The sequence below is a fragment of the Camelus ferus genome, chromosome 18 (genome assembly GCF_009834535.1).
Source record: "Camelus ferus isolate YT-003-E chromosome 18, BCGSAC_Cfer_1.0, whole genome shotgun sequence".
NCBI lineage: Eukaryota > Metazoa > Chordata > Mammalia > Artiodactyla > Camelidae > Camelus > Camelus ferus.
In genome coordinates this window covers 15,101,279-15,119,755 of record NC_045713.1, presented here as the reverse complement: position 1 = coordinate 15,119,755, position 18,477 = coordinate 15,101,279, and the positions used below count along the sequence as shown (strand labels likewise).

Sequence of the window (18,477 nt, the reverse complement as noted above, 5' to 3'; positions counted from 1 at the left end):
CAAAGTGAGACACATGGTGGGGAGGGTGTAGCTCAGTGGTAGAGCACGTGCTTAGCATGCACAAGGTCCTGGGTTCAGTACCTCCATTAATAAATAAATAAGTAAATAAATAAACCTAACCCCCCCCAAACAAAAACAAAAACAAAAAAAACAAAGTGAGATGCAAGTAAGGCCATATTACTTTTTATTACCACTAGGGAGATGAAAGGGGCTGGAGCAGGACATCAGCAAACTTCAGGGCCAGAAAGTACATACTTTAGCCCTAGTGTGTCATAAGGTTTTGTTGCAGCTACTCAGCTCTGTGATGTGGGAAAGCAGCCACAGACAACATGTGCACAGATGAGCTTGGCCGTATTCTAATAAAGCTTTAGTTTTACAGACCAAAATTTGATTTTGTGTAATTTGCATATCATGAAATACTTTTTCCCTAACCATTAAAAAACTTAAAAACCATTCTTAGCTCAAGGCCATACAAAGGCAGGCATCTGGCCAGATTTGGTCCGTGGGTCATGGTTTGCTGACCCTTGGTCTAGAAGAATGAAAAAGCTATTGATTAACTAAAGAATTGTTTTCTTATAGTTATTCAAAGAAAACCAAGCGCGGCTTCATCTCTGTGAAAAGCCTAGAAGACTAGAAGAAAAGGGGTTAGCTGAAGGCAGGATTTGTGTGTGTTTCAGGGGCCTCCACAGGGCACTTCTGCTCCCTAGACCAGGCCTTTGTGCCTGCCGGGGAGTGTCTTGGGGAGCGTCTGCTGGGGAGCGCTGTACTGGGTGTCACATGCTTGCTGACCTCCAGCAGCCAGCCCCGGTCTAGTGTGCCAGGTGTCCTGGAGCGTAGGAGGCTGTTCCGTCAGGAGGTCAGGCAGTCGCTGGCTCTGATGGCAATAAACTCTCTGGAAACTTCCCAGCCAGTGTTTTCATCTCTCAATATACTTGATGCATGCCACTTCCCAACTGGAACTTTAAATGTTTACGGTTATTTTAATCTGATTTATAAATTACAGTTTACCACATGTGTGTTGTAGGAAACCTTTTCACAATCCAAAAAACCACAAAGAGGAAACCTCTTATCACTTATGACCTAAGTCATCAGAACTCCTTTGTGCTGTTTGCCTCTGGTCATTTTACCGTGTGTAGAAGCATATGTGAGCTTTGCGGGATGCGGGTTTCCCATGTCGTTAGAACTCACTAGGGTTTTGTATAAATGTACCATCCTGAATGTATTTGGCAGCCATATTTGTCCTTACATTGGTGACGACAGAAAGTGCAGTAGGAATTGTCTGGCCTAGAAGTTGGAGAACGGGCATTGCTACATGTGGGAGGGTATAGTACAGAATTGGGGGGGGTCTTGTTTTTCTAGCTCTGTTACTGTATACATTTGTTTGTGAGTTTGTAATACAAAACCATCATCTCAAGTGGTCTGAGTTTACTTCAGCCAAGGACAGACAAGTTTCTTCGGAGGAGGAAAGGCCCCGTCCAGTGAACTGACTTTATTTACACCCACTTGATCAATGAAGCAGATTTGGGAGTTAGCATCATTTTCTATTCCAAGGAAGTTTTAACATTGGAAGCCTTTACGTTGAACAAGCAAACTTCTCAGTTTGCTTTTTTTGCCTCATGATGTGAGTGCAGTTTTTAAAAACCCTAGTCTGGCTGTGTTTTCCCAGTCCCTGAATTGCGGCTTTAGAACACCCATGGACCCCACGGTGAATGAGCCCTCAGAAGCTTCACGGCTGGAAGGGAAATGATTTGGACCTTCTCAGCAGCAGCCTGGGCTTCCTTTTGAAATGTTTTGGAGAAGGAGTCTGGGTGCCTTGTAAACAGTGTCGTTTCCTATTTCCTAACTGCAGTCTTTAAGCCGGAGGAGTTACGCCAGGCTCTGATGCCAACCCTAGAAGCACTGTATCGACAGGATCCGGAGTCCTTACCTTTTCGGCAGCCTGTAGATCCCCAGCTCCTAGGAATTCCAGTAAGTTGATGCTTTAAAAACATGTGGTAACATCACCAGTGTAATTCATGAGTATCCATTGTTTTATCTTTTAAAGTCAGGTAAAATAAAGCCCCTTGTTTTGAAGATTTTTTTTTCCCCAATATAAAAAATTTTTTTCTGTCAAAACAATAATACACTTTTGTCTTAGTGATTGAAATGTGTGTTTCCAGCTGGTTCTGTTAAGCTCAAGGGTCCATGGAGTGGGTAACAGTGAGATGTGGGGAGCATACCCTGGAGCACGTGGCCTCTGTAGCCTTGATATTTGGGCTCTGGGTAAGGCTTTGTCTGCAAGAATGGATTTAAAGAATTGATGAACAAGAGAACATAGATAAAACATTCTCTGACATAAATTGTAGCAATGTTTTCCTAGGTCAGTCTCCCAAGGCAATAGAAATAAAAGTAAAAATAAAATGGGACCTACTCAAACTTACAAGCTTTTGCATAGCAAAGGAAACCATAAACAAAATGAAAAGACAGCCTATGGACTGGAAGAAAATATTTGCAAATGATGCATGCAGTTGACAAAGGCTTAATTTCCAGAATAGACAAACAGCTCATACAACCCAATAACAAACAAATGATGCCCAATCAAAAAATGAGCAGAAGACCTAAATAGCCATTTCTCCAGAGAAGACATATAGATGGCCAGTAGGCACTTGAAAAGATGCTCAACACTGCTAATTATCAAGAAATGCAAACCAAAACCACAATGAGGTATTACCTCACCAGTCAGAATGGCCATCATTAGAAAGTCCACAAACAATAAATGCTGGAGAGGATGTGGAGGAAAGGGAACCCTCCTACACTGTAAGTAGGAATGTAACTTGGTGCAGCCGCCATGGAAAACAGCATTGAGATTCTTTAGAAAAACTAAAAAATAGAGTTAACCATATGATCCAGCAATCCCACTCCTGGGCATATACCCAGAGAAAACTTTCATTTGGAAAGATACCTGCACTCCAGTGTTCATAGCAGCACCATTTACAGTAGCCAAGACAAGGAGGCAACCTAAACGTCCATCGACAGATGACTAGATAAAGAAATTGTATCTATGTGTGTGCGCGCGCGCGCGCACGCACACACACACACACACACACACACACACACACAATGGAATACTACTCAGCCGTTAAAAAGAATGAAATAATACCATTTGCAGCAACATGGATGGATCTAGAGATTATCATACTAAATGAAGTAAGACAAAGAAAAAAATAATCATGATACCACTTTTATATGGAATTTAAAAAAAATGATACAAATGAACATATTTACAAAACAGAAACACACTCACAGGCATAGAAAACAAATTTATGGTTACCAAAGGGGATGGGGGAGGGATAAATTAGGAGTTTGGGATTAGCAGATACAAACTACTATATATAAAATAGATGAACAACAAGGTGCTAATGTGTAGCACAGGAAACTGCGTTCAATATTTTGTAATAACCTATAAGGAAAAAGAATATGAAAAAGATCATGTATAATTTTAAATATATATTATATATAACTGAATCACTATGCTGTACACCAGAAACTAACAACCTTGTAAATCAACTAAGCTTTGATTAAAAAAGAAAAAAAAAAATTGGTGAACATCAGTTGTAAAACACAGGCCTCCCACTTTGCTATCCCTGGATGCTATTGCAAAGGCCATGGTGACCCAACAGATTCTGTTCAGCAGTGTTACTATTTTTGGTTTGTGTTTGTGTTTGTCTTGGAATGTCATTTTGCTTGCTAGAAGTGAATCTCTAGAAAAACATTTTATTTGGTAAATATGCTGATGATTTTAATTCAGTGGGTCAAAACCCTTATTTTTAAAAAAGTTTACATTAAAAAACATCTTTTATTAAATAATTATTTTAATACTATTTTTACTTTGCCTTTGTAATAATTTGATCACACTTGAAAATATTAATTACAATTTCAGGTAGTAAAATCAGAGGAATATCAGAGGTTCTTTTTCAATTCCAATTTCTCACTATTAGAAATGAAATTTTACTGTTGCTTTCTACTGCTGTTTTACTTTAAGATAAAGCTGCCAGATAAGACCGGCATTCAGAATTTGGGGGATCCACTAAACTGAGATTGTTTTGTCTTTAAGGATTATTTTGACATTGTGAAGAATCCCATGGACCTTTCCACCATCAAGCGGAAGCTGGATACAGGGCAGTACCAGGAACCCTGGCAGTATGTGGACGATGTCTGGCTCATGTTCAACAACGCCTGGCTCTATAATCGGAAGACGTCCCGGGTCTACAAGTTCTGCAGTAAACTCGCAGAGGTCTTTGAGCAAGAAATTGACCCTGTTATGCAGTCCCTTGGATATTGCTGTGGACGCAAGGTACAGTTGAAAGTTTTCCTGGAAAATAAACTTCCCTTGTTAATCTAGCCAAAAAGAATTTTATGATGATATGAGAGACTCAATATTTTGGCCACACTTGTGTACTGAGAAGTACCCAGTGGATGCTGGTCTTTTGTAAACCAGTTGATTGTCTGAAGCTAGAGGTACTTATGGGGGAAGATCTTGGGTTAAGCATTTCTGGCTGCCCCTATGTCCATTCCTCTATCTGTAGTAAATGTCTCTTAGACGCTAATTCTGTCCCATTGTATCCCCCCAAAAAAGTCTAAATAGCTATGAAAATTGTTAAGACTATCCAGTGTACTAATAAAAAGAATTTACTAGCTAAAGCTAACACTCAATATTGGACTAGACCATTACATGACAGTAAGTGGAGTACATTTTTAGTATTTTCTCCTTTGTTTTTGCAGTATGAGTTTTCCCCTCAGACTTTGTGCTGCTACGGGAAGCAGCTGTGTACAATTCCTCGCGATGCTGCGTACTACAGCTATCAGAACAGGTGAGCACTGAGCAATTTCTTGAATTACAGGACAAAAGGAAGGTCTTAGGGCAAGTTATGCTCATCTGATGACAGCCTGGGTACGTTATTTCTTTCCTGAAGTTTCAGTGAAAAGAGCTGAAATTTCATTGCTTCTCAGTATTCAGATAGGCCTATGGTCTCTTAACTTAAAAGCAGGCTTTTATAGTGTAAAATTTTAAGTTCAAAACTGCTTGCTGCAGTGCTTGGATCAGGTACATGTATCAAGCCAAAATGTGCCAAACCAACATGAGAAACTCTGGAGTTAAGAGTAACTCTAATAAAGGTTGACATCCTTTTTTAAAGATATTAATAAAGTTGAAGCATTATATTTTACCAATCAGTGTATAAATATTTGCCTAGCTAATTTGGCCTGGACAGTCTGATAGAAGGACTTGTGTTAGTGCTAATTCATTAAAAAAAAAAAAAAAAATTCAGGCCATAGACTTTTTAACTGGTAGCACAATACAGAATGAAATTAGTGTTTTTGTTGAGTTTAAGATCAATTTTCCTATCATGAGATAGCCTTTTCGAGGTTTTGTGAGTGGTAGGTATGCTTGAGAAATATTTGCTATTCTTTTGAAATGTGGAGATGGCTTAAGAATAGATTCCATGTCTTGAATAGAAGGAGAATGAAAATAATTTTTGTTATAGGTGATTCCCCCATGGAAGTACAACTTCCTGGTTTGGGGGTTGTTTTGAAAATTAAGCTACTTTGTATCCATTGCTTTAGTGGCCACATGTCACCGTAGCATGGAGGGCATCTTGCCCTGAAACACAGGCTGTAATTCTTTGTCAGATTCAATTACATTGCCTCCATTTTGTGAATCAGCAGCTAAATTCTTTATGTGACCAAGATGGAGCTTCATGCCTGTTCTGTGTCCTCAGGTTCAAGTATTAAATATCACCATTTAGAGTTTGGTGTTTTGATTATTTTGATCTTATGTTTGCTTGGAGTAATTATATATGTCCTTATATTTCAAAGAAGTTAAGTACAGGGCTTTTTATTTGTTCAAAGGTACATGCACAGGCATGAATAATTTGAAATTTTGCAATTATTTTTTTCCAGCTATGTTTTTTAAATTATTTTAGTTTTTTAAAAATGTCTAACCATATTCAAGATAATTGACAGCTCCCATCAAAATCCTATTTAAAAAAAAAAAAGAACTGTTGACCTATGAATATCTTAAGACAAGATTTCCAAGCCTTATTCAGCTCACTTATCCTAGTGGAATGCTGGTTCGAGGGGAAAGATGGGTGTCCCCAGAAAGAACCTCTGTTGGAAGTACAGCCAGCACAACCGTCCTGCTGAAGATATTTTAACATTTGGAATTTAATTTCTATCTTGGCTTGCCCTTGTAGCAATAAAAGCGTTTTAAATCTGAAAGTTTGAAATGGTACCATAGCCCTTTTGTAATGGAGTCCTTCCTATAGTGACAAGTGTTGTTCTGGAGGTTCTGGCCCCTCCGTTTACACACCCCATAACATACCAAGCTTAACCTTCTTATCCAACAAATGGGCATGGTAACAACTTCCCTGATAGCCTTAGTTATCAGCCTCCAAAGAGATAATGAATAGGATTTCACTTTGGAAACTGTTATGTGCCAAGCAAAATAAAGTTACGAACTTTTAAGAGAATAGGCTAAAACTAACTATACCCTGAAAAATGCCCCCACTGCTGAGTGCCCCAAACAGTTCGCGTTTAGAAGGAAGAGCAGACAGTGGGTTGCTTGTCACCATATCTTAAGTTTGAGGGCCTTTCATTGTTGATTTCACTGTTTCTGGGTCCTTTGGGACCCTGCCTTTGCCGATTGGCACAGATTTTAGCCATGCTTAAGTTGAGAGCAGTTAAAGTTCAGTGGAGTCGCTGGCATGAGCACGCACTGCTGCCCCACGGAGGAGGTTGTCGACGGAGTGCAAACATGGGATTGTTTTGAAAGTTCCGAAATGTCCCATTTTATTTCTATAGAGGACTTAATTTTTATTGAACAAAATAATGTGTTTTCCTTAAGAGTAGAACCATGAATAAAGGCATTCTCTTTTACTCATAATACATTTTAAGAGTGTAAGCATGCTGCTCCTCAGCTGAGTCTCACAAGGTATGCTTCCTAGAATACTGACCTCGAAGAGATAACCACCTTGTGAGTCTAGGAAAGCAGTGGTCTGATTCACGATGGACATTTTAAGTGCTTACATTCTTAATCTCTACTTTGACTATTGATGGACACTGTGGTGTTCTTTTGAATAACTTATGGCACTTATAGTCCTAAACTGTTTGGGCACTTAGAATAGGCAATTCTACAGACCGTTTAAACAAGTGAATCTAATACATAAACTAGTGTATGGTTACATTTTTCACTTGTTTCCATACTTCGACATTTTGAAAGTAAGTCATGTTGGGGAAACTGTTCTATAGATTTTTCCATTTATTGTCTATAGATAAGATAGGTATTATCTATAGACATTTGAATTCTTTGTATATACTGATATGGTACTTAACAACAATCTGCATTTGAAAATTTACTCCATACATTACCCTTACAGATAAACTGTGCAGTTACATTGTGTTAACCTTAGGTACCCAGATGTACATCATCATCAGATTATGTGAAGTACTTCTCCTTTACAATTCCATATTCATCATACTGCTTCCTTCACACAAGGCAGAAGGTCATCCAGAGTCTTTAGGTTGAAAAGTGAATCTCTGAACCGTTATGTGTTTCCAGGGTGAATAAAGTTTGGACTCGATTGTAAGATAGGGACAGCCCAGCATTAGCATCTGTCACCCACTGATTGCCAGGGTGGTTTCAACCTGCTTGACCAGATGGGTGGCTGCACCCCTCCTGTGGGCTGTCGTCACCTCAGTAAGGTGCTGCAGGGAGGCCCAGGCGCCTTCCTCTCCCTTTACACCTGAACACGTTTCATTCTCCACCGTCTCTGGCATTGATTGCTCTGAACAGGCACTAGAGCGTGCTCACTGTGTGTCCCTCCCAGTTTCTGACCCTGGGGTTCTTGGGGACAGGAGTTATACACAGAGAGCACAGGTTCCCGTGGCCACTCTGAGGGCTGCCGTTGAGCCATCAGTGGTTTGCTCTGGGCCAGCTTCCTCCAGTGGAACGTGGTGGGTTTGTGATTCTTGTTTCCCAGGTGTTGCTGGGCTCAATGTCCCGCTTGAATAAAAACTAAGAATTTGTCCAAGATTTTAAATACTAGTGTGTAATTATCATGGCAATTTCATTTGAAAATGTATTCGGTAGTCCTCTTTTAGCTAGCCCACAGTGGCTGTCCTATCATAATGAACTGGACCATTCCATCCCAAGTTCCATTTTTAAAAGGGAAGCAATTTGGCATTGAGGAGCTATCTTTTTTGCATATTGTTCTGGTTAACACTTAATTGGTTTATAGTTTATGTACTTTTCTTTCTTGCCAATGATGATCATGCCCTCCTGCACATGGAAGTTCTACTACATGATTTCAAGGCTCCATAAGAATATTTACAAAATAGTGAATGGTCAGAATATTACTGTAGTTCATTCAGAGAAAAACGATACATATTTTTTAAAAAACAGCAGTGTTAATCTGTTCCTGGTCAGTTTTTAATCTTGGCAGACTTTGTTGATTGAATTAATCCTAAATATACTGGTCCCAGCAAGAAGCTTTTATTAATCCAGTTGCTACCCACAGTGACTCTGTCATGTTCTTCATCAACAATCTGAAAAATTGAATAAGCTTGAGATGTGTGCATGCTCTGAAGTTATATGCTTTTGATTCACTGTATGTGTTTAGTCAGTGAAATACAGCCGACAAAATGCTCAAGTGTGCTTAATTAAGATTAGAATTAGAACCTGTGGGGGCCTATTTTAGTGTTAATGAAGATATTCTGGCCAGGCAGTGGCCTGAATCCCAGTCCTTTATAGCTGTGTGCGTGCGTGTGTGTGTGTGTGTGACTGCCGCATCTCCTTCTGCCTGTGTGGTTCAGTGTGACGGTCCAAGTCTCGTCACAGTGTCTTTAACACTAATCCTCTTGGCATCTCGTAGACGTAGTTTTGAGCGCTAAAACCGCATTCCATTGTGCTGCCGCCGCTGCCTTGCACTCATCCTTTTTGCTTGTGTAGTTCGCCTCATTCAGCTCGTTTACTTCTGCAGTATTCTCGTGTGCCCATCTTGTTTTATGCAGCATCAGCCTACATTTTTGTTGATTTCTCACTTGTGTCCTTTCCAAACATTTAATAGTTCTTATTTTAATTGTTCTTATTTGATAGCTTGAGCCCAGGCTCTATATAATCAGAAATTGGGGTGATGGATAATTTCTCAAATGCAGATTGTGCTGTAAAGATTAACTTCCTAAATTTGCTTAACTTGGATTGTCACCCAAGTCAGAGCAATCACTATCTTAGATTGATGAATGATTGGTCCCAGTACCAAAAAGTTTAAATCAAAGCTTAGAATTGAATTTTAAAAGTCTTTAAGATTGTTCGTGGATTTACATATATTGTATTGTTTATACAATATATCACAGTTTTTTCTCTGTGTATTCTTACTGATAAATGGCTGGAAAGTCTTTGACCCCGATTGCATTTCTGTTAAATGTTTGTCTAGAATATGGATTTGGTTTCATTTCTATTGTAACCCAGTTAACTAAGTGATTAACATGAGAAAAATGACAGAAGAAGATTAAAAACAGTTCTGGGTGCTCAACATTTTCATACCTTTAAAGATCTGGCTTAATAACATAAGTAAAATCTGTGAATCGCTGTCAAGCATAAATTTACTGTTTCGAAAAATAAAGCTATTACAGTTTAAATTGCTTTTTTAAGATCTTTTGTCAGACTGTTTTATTCAGAGTAAATTTTTTCCATCTCAGACCCTGGAGTTATATTTGATTTTTCTCTAAGTAAATAAAATTCAAACTCTAAAATTTAGGCTCCTTGCAATTCTAGTATTAACAACTCCTTGAAAACATTTGCATCTTGGAGCTGGACGAGCCCACTATTAGTCATGATGGCCTGTGATGTGTGCAGTGAGACCGGATGCTAATCAATGCTTTGCCTTGGCTTTCTGCTCTGTGTTGTCTTGGTGTTTGCGTCTTACCTTTATGTCTGTGCTATTTGTTCCCTCCCCTGTTCTCTAATCCTGCCCTTCCCCACCTACCCCTGTTCCTTTCATTGTCCTCACTGACCCATCAATCAACCAACAACGCCCCCCCTTCGTCGTGGTGATCTGCCCTGCTCTGATTGGTGGCTTCGTTGCTTGGGTGGCTGTGTGTTATGATGGACCAGTTCACCCAAGTATGGCCTTCTTGCTGACAGGTATCATTTCTGTGAGAAGTGTTTCACAGAGATCCAGGGGGAGAATGTTACCCTGGGTGACGACCCTTCACAACCCCAGACGTAAGTACCATCCTGTCATTTTGTTCGGAGATGACTCTTAATTGCTGTTTTCCTCCTGTCTATGATTAAAAGGGGAGCACCACTGCCATTTTGACGTTTGTGTGGTGTGTTTTTTCATACTCACTGAACCCAAACTGACACTTCAAAGCGTGGCTGTTGTAGCTGAGTCCCAGAGCCACACCCACTCTCTCCTCCATACCAAGCGTCTAGACACCGCGGTGCTCTGGCACCCGCGCAGCTCAGCAGTCCCTCTTGACCTTGCTCTGTCTCTTGTTTTAAAACACTTGCTTTTTCCTAGTGGCTGTCAACTTACATTGGGGGAAATTATAAATTTTCAGATACACCTCTTCACAGAACTGGTGGGAACAGGAACAAGTCTTGTGTACATACCTTGTCCATAGCATTTGGTTGATCTTCGACTGAAACCTCTGTCCTTTAAGTTGTGGAGTTAACAGAACCCAGATGAGACCCAGCGAGCAAGCATATCTTCTTCCTTGTTGGAAGCTGGACTCTTGCTCACTAGCTCCAGTGTGGACAGGCCTGAATGTTAGTTCATTAATTCCTTCACTGAGTTCACCATTTCCTCCCCAAAGCTTATTACCTTTGAGTAGGCTGATGGCCAGAATGTGGCAGGAAAAAAGCAAGTCCACAAGTTCAGTGAATTGAAGCGTTTACATGCTTGGGATACCCAAAAACCTGCCAGCCACCACAGGTGCCTAGGACTGCCAGCATTTTGTGGTTCTTTATTTTCTCCTGACTCTGCCATGATTCCTACCACTCTGGGAAGTCTACTGGTGTGACTGTCCTCCCTAGAGGCAGGAAAGGCTTCCCACCGAAGCAGTTTCCAGCAGGCACAGACAGTTACTCTGCAACTCAAGTTTACTTTCTTCAAATGCAGAACAAACCATGGCCACCCGTAAGACATACAGACCAAAACGACAAAATTTTTCATATTTGGTTTATTTTTCTATCCCATGTCATCTTAATTCTTTGATCCAATTATGTGACTAATAATTGGATTGTATAATTCTATGATTCAAGCAGTTCACATATACACTGATCGTTAACAAAGGAACAGCAGAAAAGAAATACTTAGCTCTTTAAGAATAAGTGAAATAGCCCCAAGTACATGCTGCCTTGTGTTGGTGAGGGAATTGTAATGAGAAGAATTGGTTACACCAGTGTTGGTCAGATTCAGTAGCCGTTAAACATACATTTGTTTGAAAATTGATTTGAATCGCAACATAATTTTTCCATCATATTTTGACTGACCTTAATTAAATCTTATAATAAGTGCTGATGATAGTTTGGAGGAAGTAAGATAGAGAAAAATAAATGGTAGTGCTTTTGTAGAATTACATTTTATGCCATCATTACCTCCACTGAGATTTCAGCTGACCATTTATTTTTTATGTGAATTAGTTACAAAATAATACCCCAGAGACCCTATAGTTTATACTCAACAGATAAATTTAATTAACGTTTTTCCTTTTTTTTTTTTTTCTGCTGAAAAAATAAAGGACAATTTCAAAGGATCAGTTTGAAAAGAAGAAAAATGATACCTTGGATCCTGAACCGTGAGTATACAGCTATTTCTGAATTTTAGGATTTTGGTTTCATATCAGGAAAGTTCCTCCTTATGATTGGGTTATGGGAGAAGACATTGGAAATAAATATATTACCTTGAGTGGAATTTTTTGTGTGACGTTATTTCAGATGTGGATTCTGTTTAGACTCTCACAAAATATATATGTCTCTATAGCATGGTATGCATGTACTGAATGTTAATAAAGATCAGATCAGGTGGATGTTTGGGTTGTATTAGAGCCTCTCTGATGACCTGGTCACTGGTGTCTTTAAGAAGCTGTTTTGTGAGACTCTTTAGACACCAAAGGTAGGACTGTTTGGTGGCAGGGTGCTAGTATCACTTAGAGGGACATTTGAGAAAGAAAACTCCTAGAAACTACTTTTTAAAAATAATGGGAAGCCTAGTGCTATGTGTTCTTGCCACCATATTTTCAAAGGTCATTGTCAAATATTTTCCTTTCCCCCAGTGATCAGTGAGAATACTGTGTGTGCAGAGTTCACTTTGTAATAGCTTCTAAAGAGGCCTCAGAGCTCTTTTCATGTGGTGGCCCTGCTCAGGTCCCTAACTCTGAGTCCTGAGGGCACCCCAGTCACTGTGGGGAGCGCCTGTCCAGGGCTGCGTGGGGTGTCTGGGAAATGTGACTGTGGTGCATCCAGAGCTGAGCAACAGGTCCTCCCCTTCCGTGGCCCAACGTCCCAGCTCCAAGGGGGCCATCGCTGCAGTGGAAGACACAAGGGCTGTTGGGGCTGACTCAGTCTCCCTGCCTGCAGTTCCCTGGGCGGGACGGGGTGGGGCAGGGGCATATTGATTCCTTAGCAAAGTGCCTGGTGTGTGAGGAGGCTGCTCACACACGTCTCGTCAGTGACCAGGGGATTGTTTGTCCTGATCGGCCACCTCCCTGCTCACAATGTGTCTTCACCCACAGTTTTTCAGTTTCTCAACGACTTATATTCACTTTTCAATTTGAAAATACATTACTTTGAAGTAGTAAGTGCCAGGCAGTGGGGAATACACGGATGAATAAAGGGGGCTTGGCCCTTCGGCTGTTCATCTTCTAGTAGGAGAGACAGAGAGATGGTAGCATAGACAGCAGGAGGCAGTAAGGTGGTCCAGAGGGAGGGGCCCCAGTTCAGGCAGAGTGGCATCCCGGAGAAAGTGACATTCATCTGGAAGCAGGTGTAGGGGATGGGCAGAGAATTCTAGACACAAAGAAGTGACACAGGTCACTGGGCAACAGTGCAGGTAAGCTCGAGTGGTGGGCAAGTAGGGAGCATGGATGGAGCCCTACGGGACGAAGAGGCAGAGGGTGCTGGGTGAAGGGCCACGTACGCCCTTCTCTGGCATGGAGATTTCCTCCTGTGTGAGCTGCGGAGGTTTACAAGGACATGGTGGGTTTCTGTTATGGAAGGATCACTCTGGATCTGGAAGATGGATTCACTAGGAGAGGAGGAAGTATTGCTCCCCAGTAGGGAAATCAGGTGGAGACTTAGAGCAGCAGCTCAGGGAGGAAGAGGAAGCAGACCTGAAGGAGGGCCTTCTGGTAGAAGAGGCCATGCCAGGGGGTGGGTGAGGAGGGGGCCAGACTTGGTGTTGGCTGAGGTGCAGAAGTGCGTGAGCGAGAAGCACAGGGTCGGAGCCAGCCCCGTGGTTAGACAGAGGCAGGAGGAGGGAGGCTGAATTCAAAATCGATAGAATCGGTTCTAGAACATGTGTATTTTTTTGACCTTCCTCTTCCCTAACATAGGGAAGAGTTGAGAATGGCCTGTCTTCAGAGGGAGCACGGAAACTAAGGGAGTTACTGCCTACTGAGCTTTTAAGTTCTTGACCCAGGGGTTGAGCTCAGCTGCTAAGATTTCAGAGAAGGAGCTGGTTGGGGGTGACACGGCCCTTGAAGAAGGAGCGAAGGTTCAGAACAGCCACCGTATAGAGTAGGCGGGGTGGTGGCAAAGGGCAGGACTACCGGGGAACTGGAGGGCAGCAGGTGAGGGCTGCTGTTGTTCTGCACGCTTTTTTCCTCCAGCAGAGCAGGAACAGAGAAGCTGGGTTGGGCTCCAGGTGTGGTTGAAGGCTTGCTCAGCAAGGGCAGTGGGAAGTTCGGGGTCAGGGACTCGACTGACAGCAATGAGAGTGTGCATCTGCTTGTGGGGCTCAGCTTCCTCAGATAGGAAGAGCCTGGACTTGGGACAGTTTGGAGAAATGTCGTACTTTCTCGTCCCTTCAGTCTTCCATGAGGTGTAAGTTGTGGTGGCGGTAGGGGAATGGCTGAAGAAATAGAAGGTTTTGACCTTCAAGCATGTTGGCGATTAAGATTCCTAGGTGAGGTGACAGGGCCCAGGCGAACCACAGTGGAAGCTGCACAGTGTGGTGCATCCCAGTCTCGCTAGTGTTTGCTGGAATAAAGACCATCATTTACCAGTTGGCTTGGTCCCCACCCTTGTAACTGATGCAGAGCAGACGTTTCCTGTGCCTAGGCTTACGGACACACGTGTTTGCAACACTGACAGTATTGTTCTCTGTTATTCAAGTTTGTTAAGGTATGTGCAGTCACCTACAGCAAATGCTGGTATTGAAAATGAGTGGTAATATCTGATACTGACCCGTAAGCTGTGCGTTTATCATAGCAATTTTTAGAAGTAAATTTTCATTTCTGACTGCAAAGGAGATTGAGAGAAGAGAGGAATGAGGCACTTGTACAGAGAAGGAGAGAAAACCAGCTTTTCCTGTAGGAAGTATCATATACTGATGCATTTTTAGAACACGGCTCAGTCAGTCAGCAGATGCATTAATGCTGCAGATTCTCAAAGTCATCAAGGGGACGAGGTGCGAGTGTGGCTCAGGGACTCCGCGTGTGGCTCCCCATGTGTTACAGCACGCTCTCTCTGTCTTACAGTTTCGTTGACTGCAAGGAGTGTGGCCGGAAGATGCATCAGATCTGTGTTCTCCACTATGATATCATTTGGCCTTCAGGGTGAGTGATTTCCTGTGATGTGGGGAAGGGAGAGCATCCTGCACAGAGCAGAGGGGAGGGTGCCGGCTGCTGCTGCGTTTCATTCATTGTTGTCAGCAGGAATCCGGCAATTAGATCGATGGCAGTTGGTTCTAAATTTAAGTCTTAAGTGTTTGCCCGCTTTAGGAATTGTAGAATCAAAGCAGTCTGCCTCTTCACTTTTGTATAATGATGAGATTTAAATTGCCAACAAAGTACTTGAGTGCTGCATTTCACTGGTTTGGCAACATATACTGTTTTATATAATCTGATCACACCCATTATTTTTTTTTGCAGCTTTGTGTGTGACAACTGCTTGAAGAAAACTGGCAGGACTCGAAAAGAAAACAAATTCAGTGCTAAGAGTAAGTTGTGGAAGAATTTCTGTTTTGTAGTCTGTACGTTTTAGAAATGTGTGGATTTTCCCAGTCCTCCTTTGGTTCCTCTAACGCATGGCTTTGGAGCCCACTTGCCTCAGGTTTTCATCTGTAAGTTTGTTTTCTAATACTTTGCATTTTTCTTGTCTTACCCTTGAAGAGAATCATTTGCCTGAATCTGTGTGTGAAAGTCAGCTTTATGATCAGTCTGTGTCTCAGATGAACACTTAGAAAGCTTGGGCATATAGTGAACTCTATAAATTCTGAGAGAGAAGATTTTTCAACAGATCCTTCTCAAGTAGCTTAGAAATAAGACATGCTCCCAGCATACATGCACACATGTGTCCTGTGTGACCAGCGCACTGAGCCCTGAGCACATGGTTGGGCAGCTGTTGTGAGGAGTGGCCCTCTGGGGCCCACTGGGAACCGGCCAGCTGCGCCCAGGACTGGCAGGAGCTGGGTCTGCACAGAGGCTTGCTGGGCATGTCACTGCAGCACTGAGAGCGGCTGCTGGTGTCTGTGTAGAGCAGGGTGAGCACCCTCTTGCTATGGAAGTAACTTTTCATAGGTAGTCTGGATGTTTTTAGAGATGACACACTTTTCAGAAGTGTACGGTGTGTCATCGTTGTCAACTTGGCACTGAGACCACCTTCACGGCGTTCACGGCTGTCCTGCTGAGCTGACAGCAAACCTGAATGAAACAATCCCCCGCAGCAGTGCCGTACAGCTCGCTGACCCAGGGCTCCCTCCGCGCCTCCTCTTCTCCAGCAAGACGGTGACTAGTGCACTGCAGAGGGGTTCCCAGCAAGAGGTAGGCTGTCTGAGGAGCTGGAGTGCAAGAGAGATGGAATGTAGGGAGAGATCCCCAGGCAGAAGGAGGAAAGGCGGCAGGCAAGGAGGAGAGACCCCTCTGAAGGCTTTCAAGTCAATGTTAATTCAAGTTCTAACACTGTCACTACCAAAATCCAGTTACCCTATCACTTAAACTCATTATTGTAAAACCTGAAATATTAATGAATTCACTGACTGTTGTAGTATTTCTCTTTAGATCAGAGTTTCTAAACTGACATTCAGGCCAGATAAGTCTTTATTGTGGGGGGTGTCCTGTGCTTTGTAGAATTCTAGCATTCCAGGAAGGGAGGCCACCTTATGAGGGAACAGAACTTGCTCAGCGGCATGAGGGGGAGCACATGGGGATGAGAATGTGAGGATTTTTTTCATGGGCTGAGTTGATTAGATGGGTCAATTATAAGTCCCTTACACCTAATTCTGTATTTCTCAGGATGGTTATCTCAGCTGTGGGGAGTGTGAAGTAAGAAGGGGTCCAGGGCATGATGGCACAGCTGAGTAAAGTGTACATCTGTGTCAGAGTGTGGAACAGATTGTAAATGCACTTCACCTCACTTTTATAGTTTTGCAAGTTTTCATTTTTCTACGGGGTTTTTATTTTATTGCCATTGTAAGTTTTTTTTAAGTATTTTATTGAGGTATAACTTAAATACAAAAGTAACTCCACCATCAGTATGCTTATTGCAGAGGAACTAAGTTTAGAAAGTTAGTCTAAATTTTGCAAATACCTTATAACCTCAGTAAGGAATCTTCTAAAATCCTATCATCTATAAATATTCAGTGTTAACCTGTCACAGTTTTCCCATCTAATCTTTTTTTCCCTTACACAAGTTTTTTATGTTATGACTGTGTGTGTACTTCCATGCTGTGTAACTGGTGTCACAGTGGCCATGTGCGGAGTGGCGGGCTGGAGTAGCCCACCAGGAATGATGCTGGGTGGGTCTGGGTACTGGGACGGTGTTCCTAGCCTCCCAGGATTGGGACACTGGCCGTGTGCTTGCTTAACCATCTCAGACTGCAGGACGACTCTCCTCGGAGCTTGGTGGGAGGAGGCATTTGTGCCGTCCTGTCCTGGAGGAAAAGCAGTGGCAGTCTCCCCACCAGAGGAATTCCTCCCGTGTGGGTTCCAGCCTCAGAACCCAGCTGTGACCCTAGGCAGCCATGTAGGCGCAGCTGGGACCAGATCTCAGGCTCACCGGGGCCTGGGTGCGGGGCAGGAGGCAGGGTGGACATGGTGCGGCTTCCCCATGCCTGCTCCTCTGCTTTAACCGAGAGCCCCTCTATTTTCAGCTTTCATCTTTGTGGCTCTTCTGCCCCTTACATTTAGAAACAGATGGAAATATTTGAGCATTTGACGGCAGTTCTCACTGTGTGGAATGCCTGAGCTTCCAGGCCCCACCTTTCTCCTGTAAAACGTCCTTTATGGGACAGACTAGATCCCTTCTGTGTCTGGAGAATGTTACTCCTAAAAATATTGGACCGCACTGAGAGAAAAAGGTGGATTCTGTGGCTTCAGCACCTTCTCCACAGCCTTTCCACAGCCCTGTCACCTCCTTGTTCTGGGCTTTCCAGGACTGCAGACCACACGATTGGGAAACCACTTAGAAGACCGAGTGAACAAGTTTTTGCGGCGACAGAATCATCCTGAAGCTGGGGAGGTCTTTGTCCGCGTGGTGGCCAGCTCAGACAAGACGGTGGAGGTCAAGCCGGGGATGAAGTCACGGTTCGTGTGCAGACATTAGTCCAGTGGGCCCCCCACCTGCTTACTCAAAGCCCTGCTTTCTGGCAAGGCTGTAGAGTTTGCACAATTTGAACGCTTTGCATCACTTAGTGTGTAGCCAGCCCTTCTTTCAGTCTCCCAAATTCATCAGGGGAGGTGGAATTCCTGGCCAGGTGAAACTGTCTCAGAGAATGGGTTCGCAGCTCCAAGCTGCGCAGGCCAGTGGAGGAGCTCCAGGCCAGCAGTCAGAAGAGGCTGCCGCGCCTCCGCTCCTCCGCACTGAGCAGGTTTAAAGGAGCAGGGCTCCTCCGTCAAGCACTGTGTAAACAGTGACGTGCGCAAACATCAGGCTCTTTTATTTCAGGTTTGTGGATTCAGGGGAAATGTCTGAATCTTTCCCATATCGAACCAAAGCACTCTTTGCCTTTGAGGAAATTGACGGAGTGGATGTGTGCTTCTTTGGGATGCACGTCCAGGAGTATGGCTCTGACTGCCCCCCTCCAAACACAAGGTAATCCTCCACTCCTTTCGGGTGTGTGTCATGTGCTGCGCTGTGTTACAGCGGCCGCGGCTCTAACCGTCTTGGAGGACTGCTTAACCAACCAAACTAGTTAGTTTAGTTTTCCACTCAGACGGTGGGAAGTGAAGAGTTTTGATGACTATTCTTAGCGTGTTGTCTGTTGTGTGTTCACGTGGGTT

The 18,477-nt window shown here is 43.0% G+C and overlaps 1 protein-coding gene across 1 annotated transcript in view; it reads left to right on the top strand.

The window, feature by feature from the left end:
* The window catches only part of CREBBP (CREB binding protein), a 118,069-nt gene that overhangs the window by 88,594 nt on the left and 10,998 nt on the right, over positions 1 to 18,477 (top strand). Inside the window, exons 17-25 of the mRNA XM_032461072.1 lie at positions 1,850 to 1,968; positions 4,094 to 4,333; positions 4,762 to 4,850; positions 10,178 to 10,258; positions 11,779 to 11,835; positions 14,737 to 14,814; positions 15,130 to 15,197; positions 17,631 to 17,781; positions 18,143 to 18,289. Of these exons, the coding sequence (XP_032316963.1) occupies positions 1,850 to 1,968; positions 4,094 to 4,333; positions 4,762 to 4,850; positions 10,178 to 10,258; positions 11,779 to 11,835; positions 14,737 to 14,814; positions 15,130 to 15,197; positions 17,631 to 17,781; positions 18,143 to 18,289 (1,030 nt within the window). The remainder of the gene's footprint in view (positions 1 to 1,849; positions 1,969 to 4,093; positions 4,334 to 4,761; positions 4,851 to 10,177; positions 10,259 to 11,778; positions 11,836 to 14,736; positions 14,815 to 15,129; positions 15,198 to 17,630; positions 17,782 to 18,142; positions 18,290 to 18,477) is intronic.